At 29.4% G+C, this 22281-nt stretch overlaps 3 protein-coding genes across 3 annotated transcripts; 1 reads left to right on the top strand and 2 right to left on the bottom strand.

Moving 5' to 3' along the window:
- Nucleotides 3201-4025, top strand: LOC109340478 (AT-hook motif nuclear-localized protein 28-like). Its single transcript, XM_019578213.1, has one exon. It carries the CDS (start codon nucleotides 3207-3209, stop codon nucleotides 4023-4025), a length of 819 nt encoding a protein of 272 aa, XP_019433758.1. The 5' UTR covers nucleotides 3201-3206.
- On the bottom strand, nucleotides 8148-9966 carry LOC109325113 (patatin-like protein 1). The gene is made up of 3 exons (XM_019557266.1): nucleotides 9663-9966; nucleotides 9039-9214; nucleotides 8148-8418 (listed from the first exon to the last, which is right to left on the bottom strand). The coding sequence occupies exons 1-3, from the start codon at nucleotides 9933-9935 to the stop codon at nucleotides 8298-8300; spliced, it is 570 nt and encodes a 189-aa protein (XP_019412811.1). The 5' UTR covers nucleotides 9936-9966; the 3' UTR covers nucleotides 8148-8297.
- Nucleotides 11284-15984, bottom strand: LOC109325101 (patatin-like protein 1). The gene is made up of 7 exons (XM_019557256.1): nucleotides 15727-15984; nucleotides 15409-15590; nucleotides 14754-14919; nucleotides 14027-14173; nucleotides 12799-13074; nucleotides 12175-12350; nucleotides 11284-11554 (listed from the first exon to the last, which is right to left on the bottom strand). Exons 1-7 carry the CDS (start codon nucleotides 15901-15903, stop codon nucleotides 11434-11436), a joined length of 1245 nt encoding a protein of 414 aa, XP_019412801.1. The 5' UTR covers nucleotides 15904-15984; the 3' UTR covers nucleotides 11284-11433.

The following is a 22281-nucleotide window of genomic DNA, read 5'->3' as shown; positions in this document are numbered from 1 at the left end:
TTGATATGCAATATGTATTTTTTTGGTTTTCAATAGGCATGATGAATCTTACTCTAAAATTTAGAGGGGACAATAATATTTTTTGAATAACAATAAAACATAATTATATATATATATATATATATATATATATATATATATATTTGTGTCAACGTTTCAAACAACATACTAATTCTAGAGTAAATACTCATTTCTGTCCTTCAATGTTTTTCGACTTTACGAGTTTGGTCCCTCACAAAATTAAGAATCCAAAATGGTCATAAAAATTTCAAATGTAGGTCAAATTAGTCATTTTTATTATGTTTTACAACACATGTAGAGACTAATTTGACCATAAAATTGACTAGTGTTACCCACATTTGAAATTTTAATTTGGGGACTATCTTGGGTTTATCAATTTTTGAAGGACCAAATTAGTAAGGTCGAAAAACATGAGGGACTGAAATAAATATTTGCTCTTAATGCTAAATAACATTAATTCACAACTAAGAGCCAAAGAAAAATATACATTCATTTAAATTGTTATTTTACGGACTTTTAAAGACTTAAACTCATCAATGATTGAATTAGCTATAAAAATTTCAGTTATTTCATTTTTCCATGTACATCACCACATTGTGAATAAGAAATTCATTTTGATTAATGATTGAATCAATATATACTATAACAAAAATTTGGAAGCTATCATTAATGTCTATAATTGTACCCTAATATGAAGTAATGATACTGCAATATTAAAATATCAATTGAGGGAATAAGAATATTACATAAAGAAAATAGTGGTGAAAATAACTTACAAACACTATATGAATTCATGAGTGATGAGAAGAATCATTTAACAATTTTTTTGGTAATAAAGCACATTGAAAAATGCACTCTCAAAGGTGCAATATTACTGTTGTTATATGCTTGCAATGTTGTATAACTTTGTATTACGACGTAAATAGAATAATGGAATTATTTGTCAGTCATGTGTGTTGTCCAAAATTGATAAATTAAGTTTTAATTTAAACACTCATAGGATAAAATAGATATTTTAATAAATTATGCAAAGTAAATGTATTAAGACAACTTATCAAAAAAATGTTAATTTTTTTTAAAATTCAGGGGGGAAATTGCCCCCACTTGTCCTCGAAGAGATCCGCCCCTGCCTATAAAATTCTATATTCTTCCTTGATAGATCACATAAAAAAGAATACATGTTACATTGTTCGATCCATATAGTTGATTATATCCAATGAGATTAAGGTTTGATTTTTGTTATACTTTTCATTTCTAAAACTTTAATTACTTGTTTTCATATAGAAAATAAAAAAAAAAAAGTAAATTATCATAAATATGATTTGTACAAATAATAATATTCCATGTGAAAGGGATTAGTTTTAACATAGAAAAATATTTTCGGAATATAAATGAGTATATGTATATATTTGTTATTGTGAGAAATGAGAATAATTAATATGAATCATTGAATCTTATTTGAACAATCAAGATTATAAGTATGGGTGAGTAAACCAGTCCGACCCGTAGACCCTCTCAATCCGATGACTTAGAGACGTGTTTGACTCATCCAAATAAACATAAAAGGACAGACCAATTAAAAGGGACAAACCCGTCGTCAAAAAAAGACGAGTTTGGGTCTATGTCTGGGTCATCCGACTCATCCTTTATAATTATATATCAAGAATAGTTGAATAAGTACCTATCAATATACATTATGTCAGCCCACATAACTCAAATAGTTACGATCCCACACAATATATTCATAACACTTATCATATACAAGAACACTTCAGCTTATGTTGACACTTGATAGTTTAAATTGTTTTGAAATTTTCAATATCTTTTATAATTTTCACTCACGTGATTATGATAGTTTTTAGTTTAAAGGATGCAATTTATGGTTTGCAGTTTATATATTGATGTATGTGAGATGCATATTTTAGTTAAGTTTATACACATGTTGTGATAATTTTCATTGTGTATGCTTAAAGATTTGAGAAAAATATACGTTTGTCATTTTGTCCCTTTTCAACCCGGACCCGTCCCTATCTTGACCCGTCTTATTTTGGACCCGTCCCTTACATGTTCCATCCTAATTATGGATAAGTTCAATTCAAAAATTGACTCGATCAATATTTAGGGAGGGTGAATGACATACTTAACCCGTCCCAACCCATCTCACGCTCACCCCTAATTAAAAGAATTGATCATGCGATCAATAACTAACTTTTAATCATAACCATTAATACATAGTTATAAGATTTATATTTATTATTTTCGCAACTTTTATATAAGAATTATGGTTAGTTAAGAGGTACGTTTATTGATTGTTTAGTAAATAAAAAGAAAAGAAAATGATAAACATGTCATTATTCATTAAATACAAAATTATAAAGTTTGACAATCATTTAGATTGAAAATATGACCTATTAATGCTCTATTTTTGTGTGTGCATGAATCTGTAATATTTTTTTGGATTCACGAATTCTAAATTCTTCTATGGTATATGATAGATAAAAAATAAGGAATACATTAAAAATATTTAATAAAACTCTTTATTTCTAAAACTATAATTAATAATTTTCACATAGAATATACACAAAAATTAAATATGACCATAAATATCATTTGACTACCAACAAAGCCTAGTAGTATAAGGTTTTGCTGGATCCCTATATATTATACTAAGCCAAATATTAAATATTTGATTTTGGAAGCGATACTTATTAGAAAAAAAAAATTATATATTTTAAAATAGATTAATTCTTACATATAAGACAGCAAATACACTTAGTTATACTAAAATAATATCATTTGAGTGACTTCAAATTTAATATAATTGACTAATTATGTCATAAGTTTTTAATTTTATATGATATAAAGATATCTCATGAATAAATTTCTTATCAAATATATTATTTGTATCACAATTTTGTATATTAGAACAAAACAATATAAAGATTTATACACTCATACTAAATTAGTTACTATTAATTTATATTAATTTTAAAAAAAAATTAATAATATATAAACATTAATGATGAATAATACAATTTATGATAATTTATAAGACTTATACAATATCATCTTGCACATTTTTTTTCATCTTAAATTAAATCCCTCCAACTATAAATTTGTTCCCTCACCTCAAAGAAAATACACAAAAGAAATCTTGAATATTTTTGATCTCTCATATTCATAAAATGGATGAATATGGAACCCCAATCACTCTCTCTAAACTACCCAACATCTCTGAAGACCAACCCTATGACCAAAACACCCTCTTTTTCAACGGTGGTGGATCACTTGCTTGGCCGTATCCCCACCATATACCACCACCATACTCCTCCACCGGCCACCATGACCACAACCTTGACCTTGTGCCAGCACATAAGAAGCCTCGAGGAAGACCACATGGTTCAAAAAACAAGCCAAAACCAACCACTGTGAGCACAAAAGAGAGTGATGATTTCATGAAACTAGTGTCCATTGAAGTCTCTATTGGCTGTGATGTAGTTGAAGCTATAGTGAAATTTGCTCACCTACACAATGTTGGTATCTCAGTGCTTAGTGGGTCAGGTTCAATTTCTAATGTAACCCTTCATAACCCTTTTCCTCATTCTCCTTATTTTACCCTAAATGGTTCTTTCACTTTGGTTTCTCTAAGTGGAACCTATATATCTAATCTTTCTAATCCTTACACTCTTATGGCTACACCATCTTCTGCATCAATCCCTAATCATCCTTTTTCAGATGCTGCTAGTTCTTTTGGGATTTCAGTTTTAGGGTCTCAGGGTGAGATTCTTGGTGGGGTTGTTGCTGGAAAAGTTGTGGCTGAATCTACTGTCACAGTCATAGCCACTGTGTTCAAGAAACCAGAATTTCATAGGGTTGGATTCAATGTGAATGGTGAAGTTAATGCAAGTGGAAATGATAGCATGATGATGATGAGTAATTTTCTGAATCCACAAGCCCCTTATGCTCCACATGTCCCTTATGCTAATGTCAATATGTTCCAATAAGTGTCGAAAAAACTGTATCTGAAACCATGTTCTGAACCAATGATATTGAAGCAAAAACAAAAAATAATGAATATTTAATCTTTTTAATTGACATGTTTTTATTGGTTCGAAACATGATTTCAGACATCAATTTCGAACATCAATTTCTTGTCTTAATATACCCTAGAAATTACTAAGGATATGTTGTGTATCAGCATTTTACCTTTTAATTTCTTTTCTTTATTGGTAAATGTTATCTAAATCGTGATCTTGGAAACTATTAAGTGGTTTGCCATAGTTGTTTATTCATGATCGTAAACTCAATATTAATATTTCCTTGTTATGAATTTACAATTAAGTTTACAATTGTGTTCCTACCACCATGTTAATTTAAATATACAAACAACTATTGTATAAATTTAAAAATTACTATATCAAATATCACAATGACATTATATTCAAAACAAAATTTATCTTTTGCTAATAAAAATTAAAAAAAGAAAAAAAAATGAATATACTAGTAGTTGGAATTGATTTCTTTCTTCATTGTGATTGCATTGTGTATTAGAAAAAACAAGTCTAACAACTTAATTATATTTATCAAAACAAATATCATCTCTATAGTGTAAATTTTTTACCTAATTGTGAGAATATATTACTTAACAAACACATATTTTTTAGTCATATCAAATGAGCATGATTGAATGTACCTATGAAGCACGGATACTGATACGTGTGTCGGGTATGATACGTATCCGATACGTCGACACGCATTTTCCAAAATACAGGATACGATACGTTCAGGGATACGCGTATAAAATAATAAAAACACATAAAATATGATAAAATTATAAGTGTAAATCAAAATATCCAAAGTAAAAAATATAATGGAAATTTAAAATCATTACCCTCCATAACAAATCTATCTTATCTTATTTTAATGAAAACGAATCTATCCTAAAATCATTTCCCTCCATAACAAATATATTTTATCCTATTTTAATAAAAACGAATCTATCTTATCCTGTTTTATTGGAAACGAATCTATATATCATATACTTTACTGAAAACGAATCTATATATCTTATATTTTATTGAAAACAAATCAAATACGTGTCTTAATATTTATTTATTTTATTTTATTTTTTTAATTTTTGGATACTCTATAGATACGTATCCTTCGCGAATCTGAGCGTATCCGTGTCGGACACCGACACGTGAGTGTGTTTGACGAATCCGTGATTCATAGGAATATACTATATGACTAATTTATTGTTGAATTTGCATTCTAGCTTATTTATAAACATTATGGAACTGAAGTGTTAAACACTTAAACATGCAACTTTGTTTGTAAATATTCCCAATAAGCCAAATTAATACGATCTGGTTTGAATCGATCTCGTTTCTAGAGTTGGATCCCAAAGTCAAACCTAACCTCAATCAAATATAGTTTAATCACATAGGTATTGCTGTTTTAGTTTATTTCGAACCAATTTTTGGTTTTATTTTTGGACTGATCTAGACCAATTCAAATATCTTTCAAATAACAAGTCTCCCTAAGATCTAAATCTCATGTACTCTTTTACTCACAAAGTCTATCTAGGCTCTGAATTGTACTCTCGAAAGAGATTTAATGGTTGATCTTTTACAACTCACTAGGTAAGGATACTAAGAATAAGATCGATTGACTCGAAAACTTACTAAGAAAATATCCCAATAATATAAGGTAAAGTCTTAGTATTTTCTCTCAATGTGCATAGCTTAACTTTATGCAAAATATATGACAAAATACACTTAAGTTTTTGATCTAGTACAATCATAATTTCAATAGCTTCAACAACATTCAACACAATATGTTTGATAAGTATATAGCCAAATAAGCTATAACTGTGTATTGTGTATTGTGTAAAAATATAAAGGATACGTTATATAATATGTTTGTTAAGTATAAGTTGGTCCTTAGTGAATGCTAGTCAAATTCTGCACAAGCCACTCTGGAAATTGAAATGCCAGATTGTGATACACCCATTGAAGTTTCAGTCATTATGAAATTTGAGAAGAAAAGTACAAATTTGATATCTTGAATGGGTGGAAGGTGGATTTTACAAAATATTCTATTCTTGCACATATAACTAGAAAATCTATTTCAGGTTATTGTATGTTCCTTGGGGATTCCTTGGTTTCTTGGAAATCCCAGAAACAAAACATTGTCTCAAGATCATCATCTGAGACAGAGTATAAAGTCCATGCCATTGATTCATGTGAAGTTCAATGGCTCACCTACTTATTGGGTGATTTTTGTATCTCTTTTAAAACACCAGCTCTTCTATACTGTGATAGCAACTCAACCAAGTACATTACTAATAGTTCAGTGTTTCATGAGCGAACCAAATACATAGAAATTGATTGTCATGTTGCACGTGAACATTTACAAAGTAATTTGTATCATTTAGTATCTATTACCACAAAAGAACAAGTTGCAGATTTACTCACCAAGACTTTGGAGCCTTTGATGTTCCATTATCTTCTTCCCAAGCTGGGAGTAACCAACATATACTCTTCAACTTGAGGGGGATAATAATATATGATTTCCCATGGAACCATCTTTGTTCATCCATCGTGACTCATGCAAGCAAAATGACCCAGAAGAGTTGACCAAGGGAGATAGGTCTCTAACCATGCCACGATATATGCAACTTGATCGAGGAACATTGGTCAGGGTGACCGAGAGGCGTGGCGCACCAGTCTAGCAAGACAAGTCGCAACTGACCAAGGAACTTGGGCTAGAGTGACCGAGGCATGGATCACCAGAATGACCGAGGCAAAGAACATTAGCACATCAATTTGGCCTTGACTTGGCGCATCAGGTAGGCCAAGTTGTGGGATACCAGAATTTCTAATGGTGAATCAGGCAATCCCATAATACATTCAAGGAAAATTTTGTGAATATGGGAAAATCAATGGAGAAATTTTAACACATGGGTTAATTAGGATATTTGTGATTAGTTGTGAAGTTGTTATTTTGGTTATAGGTAGTTTTGCATTAGTTGCTTGGGTTGTAAGCAACTTATGTATATATATAATCATCTTTTCTTCACTTTGTAATCATCAAATCATTCGATCAATATACATTTACACGATTCTTATTCAACAATGGAATCCAATACAATCTATCAAGTGGTGGCAATTGAAGGCAATATTGACCGATTGGAAAGTTTATCCTATGTGATAGGAAAAGGCAATAATGATCCAATAATCGAGCATGGAATTTAAGGCAATTATGCTTTTTTAGTCTATCTTCCTTTTTCTGAAAAATTTGCACATTTTCTCCTTATCTCTTCTGTGTCACTTTCTTTTCTCTTCTTCCTTTAGTGAATTTTTATGCACATCCTTTTTCTAGTTCATACTCTACTATTTATAATAGAGTTTTGTAACCACCATATTTATCATAGATTTTTATTTAAAATATAACCTTTAAAAACCAAATGTCTTATTAGTTAATTTTTTGAATTAATTAAAATAAAATTGTCGGCCACACAAAGATTTCCTAACTAAATCGAACAATCAAGGAAATAAAACTGGTTCTGAGACAATCTTTCATGATAATTTTTTCATAGAATAATTACAAAAATTGTTAGTAGGATAAAAATATTTTATTTAGCTTAAAAAATTATCAGAGTTCATTTCTTGTAAATTTATGAACGATATCTCAATATGAAGTTAGATCTTGAATTTGGTTTAGTTATAAAAATGGTTTAAACTCTTCTATTTTTGTTCTTTGGTGTTGTGACTCTTGAATTTGTATTCAACAACATTACAGTGACAATCACTTTTAATTATTTGTGTCTTGTATTTGGGTTGATACTCCTTCTACCTTTTTAATTTAATCTTTTGCTTATCAAAAAAATATCTTGATAAGAACTCAAGAATTTAGTGAAGATTTCTTTATCAATTGTATATAGTAAAATTCAACCATAATAAATCGATATATAAATATATTCATTAATGGTGTTTTTATTTCTTTTCTTGTTGTGCACTTTATTATGTAATTAACTTAGTGTCTTTCACTAACCTCTCAATCAAGAAAACAAATCTTAAAACACAAACCAAAAATAAGGGAACAATATAAAAAAAGCCATAAAATAGAAGGAATCAATTTCATAATAATTTGACATTGATACACTATCCAAGATTTATTTAGTGGAACATTTATTTTCCTTCAAACATAGAAATCACATGATATATATAGTGCAAACCCATGCAAATAGCATTTATTCTAGCACAATTATATGCCTAACTTGACCAGCTTCTACCCAAAGGGATTGCATCATTTTCAATAAATGGTCTTCCTCTTTTTTCCATCAATTTATTTTCCAAACGTAGCTGCTTCTCTTTATGCAGAGTCTTTGCCAATCTTCATGCAATAAAAAAATACATATATAAAAAAAACTAGCATTTCAAATTAATTTAAATATATTCTAAAATATTAATAATCAATTTTTTGCATGCTTTGTTGGAAACTAGACTCCAATACTAAATATAAAGTTCATCTTTTATCAGCATTTCATAAATCACAATCTTATTTTTTGCATGCTTTGTTAGAAACTATTATATTCTAGGGATTTATGAATTTTTTTTTTCCAACTAGGTATTAAATAATTTAGTCCAAAAGATAATGACGAACAAGAAATTTGTCTAGTGGTGTAATGCCCCGTTCAATCCCCAAGATGACCAGAAAGGTCAAATGTTCGATTATTGGAAGTAACACTTATTGGAAAAGATATCCATATATACACTCCGAAAATGATTAGTTCCTTACCCATAGGGGAGAGAATACTCTAGGCAGTACAAAAAAATTATATGATTGAGTCAGATTTAGTCCTTAGTGTGATAAGTTAAAGTAAATAGATTTTAACTATACTGAAAATAACTAGAGTAATAATTTTTTTGGCTAAGTTTAGAAAATGGTTAAACACTTCAACTATTAACTATTAAGATAGAAGTCACAAAATGTGAGTTACTTAATATACTCACCTCTCAAGTGCCTTAGCATTTGTAATGTCATTTTTGTCCTTCTCAGGGACAAAAGTGGTTATATTCATCCTTAAAACTTGTTCATTCAGCAAATTCTTTCCTACCCTTTCAAGATTTTCCATGTTTACTTGTGTAGCATTGTCAAGAGAATCCATTGATGGATCCATATTATAATCCTGCACATTAAGATTCAAAGATTATAGTGTCATCTTAAAAACAATTACTAAGAGAGAAAACAATACATCAAAAAAAAATGGAGAAAGTAGTTTCATCCCAATTCCACATATATATGTATTGAAAAAATTACTAAAAAATAAGTGATACATTGAAAAGTGGAGAGTTTTTTCGAAAAATTAATAATGATTATTAAATTAGGCGAGGAAAATGTTTAAATACATAATCGATTTAGAAAAAAATAATTTATTTTAATTTTATAAAACATCAAAAGTTCCAACTAAGATATTAACATTTTGATAATTCTATATAACAATTATCCACAACATCAATTTTCTTCTATAACTATTCGTATTTTCTAGTATTTTCTAATACTTTTAATTTAATAATTTTTTTGAGTACTATTAAGGGTATCCGTTTTTTCGGGAAGTGGAGTAGGAAATATAATACCTGAATTCTAAGGTAGTGGTTTGGAGATTGTAGGCCTGGGAACACTGTGGCAAGGTTATAATGAGTCATATCTTTAGAAGCATAATCATATATAGCACCTGAAAGCCCTGATTGTACCCAAAAACCTTGTGACCATTGTCCTGCAATATTAGCATCATACCCTTCAGCTTTTTTAATTCCACATCCTATAGACAGCAACAGAATCTTGGTGTGTCTCTTAAACCTAGGATTCTCCTCTTTCAGTTGTTGTATCACTTCACTCACAGCAGCCATAGCCTACAAATACAAATTATTATTTTTATCACATACAAATTCTATTCTTAGCTTCAAATTCATATTACTTTGCCGGATTTGATTGTGGAATCGCTTAAGACTCATGATTCCCTTTGTAAGATTGGTAAAGAGAAATCGATTGTGGAAGTTAAAAAATGATATTATTTTTAGGGGGGGCAAAGTTAGTTTTATTCAGATTATGGATTCTTTTAAAGTTACATCTTGGTTGTGGGTTTCAAAAAATTTAGGATATAATTTGGGTTGTAAGCAACTTATGTATATATATAATCATCTTTTCTTCACTTTGTAATCATCAAATCATTCGATCAATATACATTTACACGATTCTTATTCAACAATGGAATCCAATACAATCTATCAAGTGGTGGCAATTGAAGGCAATATTGACCGATTGGAAAGTTTATCCTATGTGATAGGAAAAGGCAATAATGATCCAATAATCGAGCATGGAATTTAAGGCAATTATGCTTTTTTAGTCTATCTTCCTTTTTCTGAAAAATTTGCACATTTTCTCCTTATCTCTTCTGTGTCACTTTCTTTTCTCTTCTTCCTTTAGTGAATTTTTATGCACATCCTTTTTCTAGTTCATACTCTACTATTTATAATAGAGTTTTGTAACCACCATATTTATCATAGATTTTTATTTAAAATATAACCTTTAAAAACCAAATGTCTTATTAGTTAATTTTTTGAATTAATTAAAATAAAATTGTCGGCCACACAAAGATTTCCTAACTAAATCGAACAATCAAGGAAATAAAACTGGTTCTGAGACAATCTTTCATGATAATTTTTTCATAGAATAATTACAAAAATTGTTAGTAGGATAAAAATATTTTATTTAGCTTAAAAAATTATCAGAGTTCATTTCTTGTAAATTTATGAACGATATCTCAATATGAAGTTAGATCTTGAATTTGGTTTAGTTATAAAAATGGTTTAAACTCTTCTATTTTTGTTCTTTGGTGTTGTGACTCTTGAATTTGTATTCAACAACATTACAGTGACAATCACTTTTAATTATTTGTGTCTTGTATTTGGGTTGATACTCCTTCTACCTTTTTAATTTAATCTTTTGCTTATCAAAAAAATATCTTGATAAGAACTCAAGAATTTAGTGAAGATTTCTTTATCAATTGTATATAGTAAAATTCAACCATAATAAATCGATATATAAATATATTCATTAATGGTGTTTTTATTTCTTTTCTTGTTGTGCACTTTATTATGTAATTAACTTAGTGTCTTTCACTAACCTCTCAATCAAGAAAACAAATCTTAAAACACAAACCAAAAATAAGGGAACAATATAAAAAAAGCCATAAAATAGAAGGAATCAATTTCATAATAATTTGACATTGATACACTATCCAAGATTTATTTAGTGGAACATTTATTTTCCTTCAAACATAGAAATCACATGATATATATAGTGCAAACCCATGCAAATAGCATTTATTCTAGCACAATTATATGCCTAACTTGACCAGCTTCTACCCAAAGGGATTGCATCATTTTCAATAAATGGTCTTCCTCTTTTTTCCATCAATTTATTTTCCAAACGTAGCTGCTTCTCTTTATGCAGAGTCTTTGCCAATCTTCATGCAATAAAAAAATACATATATAAAAAAAACTAGCATTTCAAATTAATTTAAATATATTCTAAAATATTAATAATCAATTTTTTGCATGCTTTGTTGGAAACTAGACTCCAATACTAAATATAAAGTTCATCTTTTATCAGCATTTCATAAATCACAATCTTATTTTTTGCATGCTTTGTTAGAAACTATTATATTCTAGGGATTTATGAATTTTTTTTTTCCAACTAGGTATTAAATAATTTAGTCCAAAAGATAATGACGAACAAGAAATTTGTCTAGTGGTGTAATGCCCCGTTCAATCCCCAAGATGACCAGAAAGGTCAAATGTTCGATTATTGGAAGTAACACTTATTGGAAAAGATATCCATATATACACTCCGAAAATGATTAGTTCCTTACCCATAGGGGAGAGAATACTCTAGGCAGTACAAAAAAATTATATGATTGAGTCAGATTTAGTCCTTAGTGTGATAAGTTAAAGTAAATAGATTTTAACTATACTGAAAATAACTAGAGTAATAATTTTTTTGGCTAAGTTTAGAAAATGGTTAAACACTTCAACTATTAACTATTAAGATAGAAGTCACAAAATGTGAGTTACTTAATATACTCACCTCTCAAGTGCCTTAGCATTTGTAATGTCATTTTTGTCCTTCTCAGGGACAAAAGTGGTTATATTCATCCTTAAAACTTGTTCATTCAGCAAATTCTTTCCTACCCTTTCAAGATTTTCCATGTTTACTTGTGTAGCATTGTCAAGAGAATCCATTGATGGATCCATATTATAATCCTGCACATTAAGATTCAAAGATTATAGTGTCATCTTAAAAACAATTACTAAGAGAGAAAACAATACATCAAAAAAAAATGGAGAAAGTAGTTTCATCCCAATTCCACATATATATGTATTGAAAAAATTACTAAAAAATAAGTGATACATTGAAAAGTGGAGAGTTTTTTCGAAAAATTAATAATGATTATTAAATTAGGCGAGGAAAATGTTTAAATACATAATCGATTTAGAAAAAAATAATTTATTTTAATTTTATAAAACATCAAAAGTTCCAACTAAGATATTAACATTTTGATAATTCTATATAACAATTATCCACAACATCAATTTTCTTCTATAACTATTCGTATTTTCTAGTATTTTCTAATACTTTTAATTTAATAATTTTTTTGAGTACTATTAAGGGTATCCGTTTTTTCGGGAAGTGGAGTAGGAAATATAATACCTGAATTCTAAGGTAGTGGTTTGGAGATTGTAGGCCTGGGAACACTGTGGCAAGGTTATAATGAGTCATATCTTTAGAAGCATAATCATATATAGCACCTGAAAGCCCTGATTGTACCCAAAAACCTTGTGACCATTGTCCTGCAATATTAGCATCATACCCTTCAGCTTTTTTAATTCCACATCCTATAGACAGCAACAGAATCTTGGTGTGTCTCTTAAACCTAGGATTCTCCTCTTTCAGTTGTTGTATCACTTCACTCACAGCAGCCATAGCCTACAAATACAAATTATTATTTTTATCACATACAAATTCTATTCTTAGCTTCAAATTCATATTACTTTGCCGGATTTGATTGTGGAATCGCTTAAGACTCATGATTCCCTTTGTAAGATTGGTAAAGAGAAATCGATTGTGGAAGTTAAAAAATGATATTATTTTTAGGGGGGGCAAAGTTAGTTTTATTCAGATTATGGATTCTTTTAAAGTTACATCTTGGTTGTGGGTTTCAAAAAATTTAGGATATAATTTATACATTTTTGCCCAATGGTGTATTGATCTTTACCCTTGTATAGATCTTCTTTGTAAGTTGTAATTTGGTTAGCACATTTGTTCCCGTTTCTAATATATTTGCTTATAAAAAAAATTCACTGGAACAAAATGATCTATTTGGCTAGCTAGAAACAATGTCATCTTCAATTCAATCAGGACGAATATGCACCAGATTGTAGAAACACAAAGGTGAAGTCTTGGTTATGGATTAATGGAAAAGGAGCAACCATATGCAATGACTTATTCTAATTGGATAACCAATCCATGCGAATGTGTTATGAATTTGGAAAAAGAATCTTCTCAAATATTGAAGAGACAAATTATTAATTTTAACTTGTATTTAAGAGTAAAAATGTCATTATATTATATTTAAAGATAAATAAAAGTGTCATATCAAATAAAATTTCTTTTGTTTTTTATGTATTTCTCTCTCCGATACTAGAGAGAGCCATAAATCATGACTTTGACCTGAATTTGCATGTAACTTATGTTTAAGAAAATTTCTTCTGTTTCTAATCATATTAATTTTCTAAGATAAAAAAATCATTGAAAGTTTATATATCCATGCATCATGAATGATAATTAACTTTTAATATTTTGAAGAGAAATAGATTATGTATATTTTACTTGACATAAATTATTTTAATTTTTAGAAGCTATCCCATAAATACTTTACCGGATTAGTTGCAGCTACACCACCATCAACCAAATTAAACTCAGTGTTACCATTCTTGAAGTAATAGGGTGGTAGATAAGTTGGTGCAGCTGAAGTTCCTATGCTTATATCTGACAACTTTGCATTTAAGCTCGGAACTTTCTTCACCTGCAAGCTCAAAGTTCAACAATCAAATTCAATGTTGTTTAGGAGTCGAGAATAAAGTATCTCCTCGTATCATGATATAATGTATCTCCTCCCAATCAGTAAAAGTATGATATATGTATTGTTTTGTTTAGTTTTAAAAATATTTTTGTAGAAAATGATTAAAAATATTTTAGTGGCCGGAGGAGATAATTAAGTTATCTACTTATACCTGGAGATACTTTATTATCTTTAGTTATTCACACAACTTATAATTAATTAAAGTTTTCAGAGAGTAAATACTAATTTTAGTCCCTCATATTTTTCAACCTTACCAGTTTAGTCAATCAAAAAAGAAAAACCTAAAATGGGCCCAAAAAATTTCAAATGTGGGTCAAATTAGTCATTTTTGGAGTCAAATGAGTCACTACCAAGTGTTGTTAAACATGCTAAAATGACTAATTTGATTCACATTTGAAATTTTTCGAGACCATTTTAGGTCTTTTCTTTTTAGAAGGACTAAACTGATAAAATCAAAAAATACGAAGGACTAAAATGAATATTTACTCTCAACTTTTTACATCTAATTATGGTATATGCTAACCTTAAAATTGGAGAAAATAACTGGATGAAGGGTCTTGAGGTCAAAGGTTGGAATTACAACATTTGTTAAAGTATCCTGAAGTCGTGTCTCTTTTAATATTTCACGTGCTATATTATGTAAGAACTTCCCATCATACTTAGGACCTGGGTATGTTGGATTCCAACCACTGCATGTTGTTTTTATCATAAGAACTCAAATGTTTCACAACATATAAAGCAAAATATATACATATAGAATCAAAGAGAGAATAATATAACCAACAATTATTTGCTTCGACTCATGTTTCTTTATTTATGGTCTTAAGGTTTTATCTCAAAATCATTTGGTAATGAGAGGAGTCACCCAACATATATTTGAAGCATGTCTACGACAATGAGGTAGGTGATGTGGCTCTGATACCATATTAAGGTTTCATCTCAAAAACCAATTAACAATGAGAGGAATAACCCAACAATTATTTAAACCATGTCTATGAAATTGAGGTAGGCGATGTGAGACTTATTTCCCAACACATCAAACTAATGACTTACTAATAATATATCAGTATGAGTTTTCTGGTTTAACATATTGCGGTTGTGAAGTGCAATTTAAAACAAAGTTTTCAATTTATATACCTAGTTTTCTAATTTGAAAAAATAATAAGAATAAACTATACCTAGTTTGATTGAAAATATGAGGACCTAGTTCCTTATAAAACTGTATAAGTGTAGAAGCATTAAACAAAGGCTGATTTGTATGTGGTTCTGGTGTAGTTAACAATGAAGTCATGAGTCCTCCTGTGCTAGTCCCAGCTATCACATCAAAATAATTTGCTAAACTTGCATCTTTGTCTAACTCCTGCAACTCAACCAAATTCAAATGTTAGAAATTTATCGGCATAAAGATTTATATACAGCCACTACATCATCCACTATTCATATGAATGGTGGATGATACGATGACAATGTATAGAACTCGTACACTATCCGTGTACCTGAAGAGCATTTTCCAAGTGTTGAAGAATCACTGCTGGAACAATCCCTCTAATACCACCTCCATCAATGCTTAGAATGGTTATTGTGTTTCCATAGATAGGAGGTGGTAACTGTGTACTGAATCCAGAAATGAGATGATTAGTAAAAACAAACACAAATAAAAGAAAAGCAGCCATGGATGAATGTTTCAAAGGAAAGTAGAGAAGTTGAAAGGGTGTGAAAGACACTGAAGAATGAACACCTTATAGCTTGTATTATTCCTCACAATTGTGAAGGTATTTATAGACATTGTGTTACATGCTAGTTGCACTAATATTAATAATGGCCACATATTTTATGAGAATGACAAATTTTGCTTGAAAAATACAGAATGAGATCAACTGTCTCAAACGATATCCATTTCATGTCTCGAGCCAATCAAAATATGATTTTTTTTTATTTTGGAATTTTTATTTTATTCATATAGCAAAACATGATAAACTTAGAACAAAGAATAAGACAAGATCAGAGACAGGTGATCTTTATTATGAAAATGCTTTATATGAAGAAAAGATTATCATAAAAATGTACAAATAACATATCCAATATAGAAACCTTCTTGAGTTTATTTAATGCACAGAAATCAATGAGGAGTATTGAATTATGACAAAAATATTCCTATTTATGTCTTAAGAGGGGAGGAAAAGTAGAATTAATTAATAAAAAATGACATGTATAATTACTGAATAATAATAATAAAGAATAGAATTGGAAAAATTATCATAAACTTTTAAATAATAAAACAATATTTTTCAACAAAAAAAACTAAAATAATGGAAGAGTATTATAGAGGTTTATTATGGCATCTCATTTTTGTTGAAACCCAAGCAACCCTCTACTTCATTCGAGTAAGGATCTTCTCCATTAATGGAGAGACAAATTCATAATTTTCACTTATTTTTAATAGCAAAAGTGAGATTTCATTATAATCCAAAGGATATATGTGTAATTTCAAGTTATATTTCTCTTTACTTTTTGAAGTATTTGCCTGGACATTAATAGAGAGGATTCTAATTCACTCCATTCATGTGCAACTTCCAAAATTGCATTAAAGTCCAATAATAGTTGGCTCATCCCCTCATAGATGGTGCTTTGGATGATTTGGTTGTTTCACTATTTTAAATTATGTTTATAAATCATGACCGTAAATATAGATAGAGATGACAATGAAAATCGAACCTGTGGGTATCCGCCCGAACTCAACCCGAAGTTAACGGGTTAAACCTGCTGCTATTGGGTTCGGGTTTGGGTTTTACCCGATGTTAATTTTCGGGTTCGGGTTTGGTACATGTGGTATCCGACTCCGAACCTGTCCCGAACCCGTCATAATTAATAAATTAATATTTTAATAAATATTGTTTTAAGTTCCAACCCTAACTTTGTGCCAAAGTTAGAAACAGAGAACCTCATACTTAGGAACGACTAAGACAACAAAGACAAAGGATTCCAAAGGCAAAGGAACAACCATCTTCATTTCTCCATTCGTCTTCCTCTTCTCTAGTAGTCTTGCTTCTTCCTCTTCTCCGCTAATTCAAAAATATACTGCATTGTTCATCTTCTCCATTTGATTTATTTCGGGTTCCCGTCGGGTTTCGGGGTTGGTAGTGTTAGTTTTAAACCCATAGAGTTCGGGTTCAGGTTTGAGTATGGATTTTGTATTTTGGCTTCGGGGTTGGGTTAGCACAAACCCGATCCCGACCCGCCCTGTTGCCATTCCTAAGTATAGATCACATGTCTCTAAACCATGTTCCCAATTATGTCTTATCGAATTAAATTTTGATATACACAATAAAAATTGATATATACTTTAATTATTTTTACTACTCAAATTTTAATAATAAATATCAAAATTTTATTGGATGAGACATGGTTATATATATAGTTTTGGAATATAGGTAATCTCATTCCATGGTTGTTGCTACGATGTATACTTTTTTAATGAGTAATTACTTATTTAAGTCTCTCATGTTTTTAAATGGCACCAATTTGGTTCATTAAAAATTGAAAAATCCAAAATAATCCTAAAAACTTTAAATTATGTGGGCAAATTAGTCATTTTAGGGTCAAATTGATCTTATCGGGTGTTGTAAAATATGCTAAAATAGCTAATTTGAGTTATATTTGAAATTTTTAAAAAACATTATAGGTTTTTCAATTTTTGATGTATCAAACTAATAAGGTCGAAAAATATAAAGAATTAAAATGAATAATTATTCATTTTTTAATTAATAAAACATTTTTAAATTTGATACAGCTAAATATGACTCAAATGCGATTTGATAAATCCAATACAACTGCATTATTGTGATTCGATAACATACTATCACCCCAATATTATACTCCACCATCTAGCAGTGGTCCACAATCTACTACCATGGGTCGTCCAAAGCTAGCAGGATGCTGAAGTTGAATGGCTAAACAAGTGAAGGAAAAATTGAAATCTATGAAACATGTTATTATACTTTGGATCCATGTGTTTGGAAAATTTGATTCGAAGATCAAGAAGCTATAAGAATATAATAAAACAATTATTGTGCAATGTGGATAATCATTCTCAAGTACACTTAAAGGTTTACAAAATATATGTATATAAAGCTTCCAAGTCGGTCACAATACATAAGTTATCAGGGTATGAGAATAATGGAGAACCACAAGTGAGATATCATGTCTTGAACGAAGGTATTAGTTCTATGATCATTTTCTAATTATAAATTCTTTCACTTATCCACACATATTTATTGTGAGACTTCACACTTGAATAAACTCAACAATCTCTCCCTCAAGTGTGGTACCATAAACTTTTCTGGTCCGCTCCCCCTTAAGTCCACCATGTTCCAGCCGAACCATCGGTTCTGATACCACTTGTTGGACCAGATTGCGATCGGGAAACCTCCAATTATCGGAGAGTTCCATTGTTATCGTGGTATGAGAAAAGTCGAAAACCACAAGTAAGACACAATATTTTGAACTAAAGCCTTAAGGCATTAGTTCTACCCTTTTCTATTTATAAATTCTTTCACTTCTCACTACATATCCAATATATGACTTCACACTTGAATAAACCTAACAATAAGCCGATAACCATTTAACATTGGATCTCTACCTTGCATTAGTTGTGTTGTATCCCGGATAAGCTATCATAGTTTAAATTGTAATGCTAGCTCTTGTCAAAAATAAATTCCTTAAAATTGAATAATAGTACCTTTTAATTATGAGGATAATAACTAAGTTAACAATGATGAAAGTCTGTTTGTGAAGAAATTAAATTTAAATATTAATTTTTTATTAATATTCATAGAAGTCAAAGAAATATATGTTGAAACTAATTACATTACATTGGTAGGAATAACAGTCACATATTCTAAAATGAGTTAAGGAATTAATTTCATATTCATAAGGTGAAAAGATACTCTTAATAATACAAAAAAACTATTTATATTATAATTATCCTAAGTGAGGAGCATGGAGTAGAAGTCATTGCAGTGGTTGAACGATGACCAGTATCTTGGTAAAACTAATGACTGGGCCAAATTAAATAATACTAAGCTTGTCTAAGTACATTTATATATTAGACTATATTAATTGAGAAAAAATGTATATAAAATTTTATATACTATAATTATATCATTTATTGTCTATGTTTAATTATCAATAATTCTAAGAAAAAAGTAATACAAATGAATAATGGATAATTGACTAATTGTATATAAATTTTACAGTTATATTAATTTTGGAAGAGAAAATAAAATTGGCATAGAAGGTTCTCCTTTTAAAATAGAATAAACCTAGGGTTTCTGAAGCTTAGCATAATCCCATGGAAAATTTGGTGACCGGAATCTTAACAAGTTAAAAAAAAATGAGATTTTTATTTTATAGCATGCTGTACACAATTCATAAGATCTGAATGTCTTGAAACCTTATATTTTTATTAGAAAAAATATAGATACTATAAGAGTTTTTTACGTTGTTACTACATCATCTGTGATTCATTTTCAATCATCAGTGACTTTTACACAAAAATAATACTAATAAATAATGAATAATATATTAAATGTGTATAAATCTTTACATTATCCGTACATAAATATTACGCTACATTTTTATTTATAGTTGCAATAGTTCTGTGTTATTACTTATTAGTTACTATTCCTGAAGGTGCATACAACGTGAAATCTGGAAAAGATAATAAACCAAATAACTAATTCTGGAATGTAGTGGAAATTGGGTGTAGGATATCTCTAATAATATATAGAGAAGTAAGTATCGGAAAAATAAATAATAACATGATGTGATACTTATATTATTTAATGTATAATGAAATAATATTTTTAAGAAGAAAAATATCATCCTCTTTAGTGTATCCTCATTCATATAATAGTGGGTGGTGTCCTTATTGTAGAGCTGCTAGTGGTTGTTGTTGTGGTACTCTCTCAAATAATAGTATATGACTTTTATATACTATTATTGTATTATCTATTATTGATATTTATATAATTATTATTGAGTTTTCATAAAAGTAATACATACAAATGACAAATAATATACTAATTATATATAAATCTTTAAATGGATAATTGATAGATATTAATTTATACGGTCTAATGGATTTAAGTCATTTAATATCCATTCTACATAAGAATAATTAAAAGTCTTACACCTTGCTTTCATACTACAATAAGAGTTAGAAGTATTTTAACTTTATTGTTTGGTTCATGTGAAAAATATTATCCTAAAAAATAATCTTGTTTCTAACGAGCAAGATATTTCAAATAAATGCAAGATATTTTAACATAGCTATGGAGTACAAAATTATTAAGATTAAATCATGAGTATAATTGTTTCCAAATTTCATGACTTTGGGCATAAGAAAAAAATATGATTAACTAATTCATTCAAATAACTATATAAAACACAACTTGCCGGAATATTAGGAGCCAAAACACATCTTCTTCACAAATTTAATTTTGTAGGCATTTTGTTCATGATAATATTTCAAGCTAAGCATGTTATCTTTATCGGTACAAACATTAATCATAATTTATTGAAAATATTATTGTCATTATTTTCCTTTGTAGTGTCTAATAAGCATTCCTAACCTTAGACAATCTTTCTTTGTCATGGACCAAATTCATATATCAACTTCATCTTGTTTAAGCATTATTAACCCTAAAGCTTTAATTTGTATAGTTATTTAACTTCCTCTTGTTCACATTCATAACACCGACTTGTCGATTGTATATTTCGAAGTTATTCTTCATTCTCTTGAGTTGATTACTTTGACACTTTTATCCAAAGTCACGTGATAAAGTCTTCCAAAGGAAATTTTATGTTGCTCATATTATAACCACAAATCTTCCCAAAACTTAATATCACTCCCGGATTCCACACCCTTCTGATTCCCTTATCAAACCAATCACACCCCCTCTTTGGCTAGACCAAGATTTTTTAACTCTTTTCACTAAGATGAATCACTCTAAAAAAAACAAGTAGCATGTTTACTCCCTAAAAAACATCCCCATATCTAGAAACTAATACTCTAATCCAAAGGGCCTATTTTTCATTAATCATTCTCCATCTCCATTTGCCTAATAAGGAAAAGTTAAACATATTCAAAAAATTTATACCTAGTACACCCTTATCTTTCGGTCTATATACATTCTTCCAATACACCCATGATATATTTTGCTTCTTGTACCTCCTACATAAATTAATTTATCTTTGAATTTTAACAATGTTATTTATAAGTGAAATATATGCTTTGAAAAAAAAAATAGGTAAAGAGGATAATACCAATTTTAAGAGAGTGACACAATCACTAAAGGCGATAAGCCTATGCCACCATAGATGTTACTTTTTATTGGTATTGATGACATGATTCCAATTAGAAAGCCTTTTTTGGATTAGCATCAATGGGATATTTATTTTTAAACATGTTACATTTTAGATTTCATGAGGGTGGTTTTAAGGATATGTATTTTTAAACTTGATGCCAATTAGATGCACTTCAGAAGACTTTTAATCACCATCACACTATAATTTGACCTCTCCTCTACTAACAAGGTATATCATATGCATATTGAAGATGTGATATTATAATTTATTTTTTACAAACCTTATATTTTTCAGCACATACTAAGGTTGGACAGATTGCCAAACAAGTTATCGACCATAATAAGGTTTCATTTTCGGTACATACTGAGTCAAACCCCAAAGAGCATTGTCAACCTATAACCATTAGAGGGAGAAAGTATTTGGATATGATGTAGGTGGTGAGGAAAATACTAGATGGTTGAATTAGAAAAAACCAATGAGCCTAATACTTCCTTAGGAAACCCTGAATTAAGTGGTTCAAAAGAAAATGGTAAGGGAATGATAGACAAGGGAACATGTGAGCTAACTGAGAAACCACCATAACTTGTCCCTCACCCGGATGTACAAACAAAAAAATGTCATGAACGACAATTCAAGCGATTTTTGGATATATTCCATAGATTGTAGATAAACATCCCTTTTAT

Source organism: Lupinus angustifolius, chromosome LG01, assembly GCF_001865875.1.
Source record: "Lupinus angustifolius cultivar Tanjil chromosome LG01, LupAngTanjil_v1.0, whole genome shotgun sequence".
Taxonomy (NCBI): Eukaryota; Viridiplantae; Streptophyta; class Magnoliopsida; order Fabales; family Fabaceae; genus Lupinus; species Lupinus angustifolius.
Note: the sequence above shows the minus strand (reverse complement) of the source record. Positions and strands in the feature narration are given on the sequence as shown.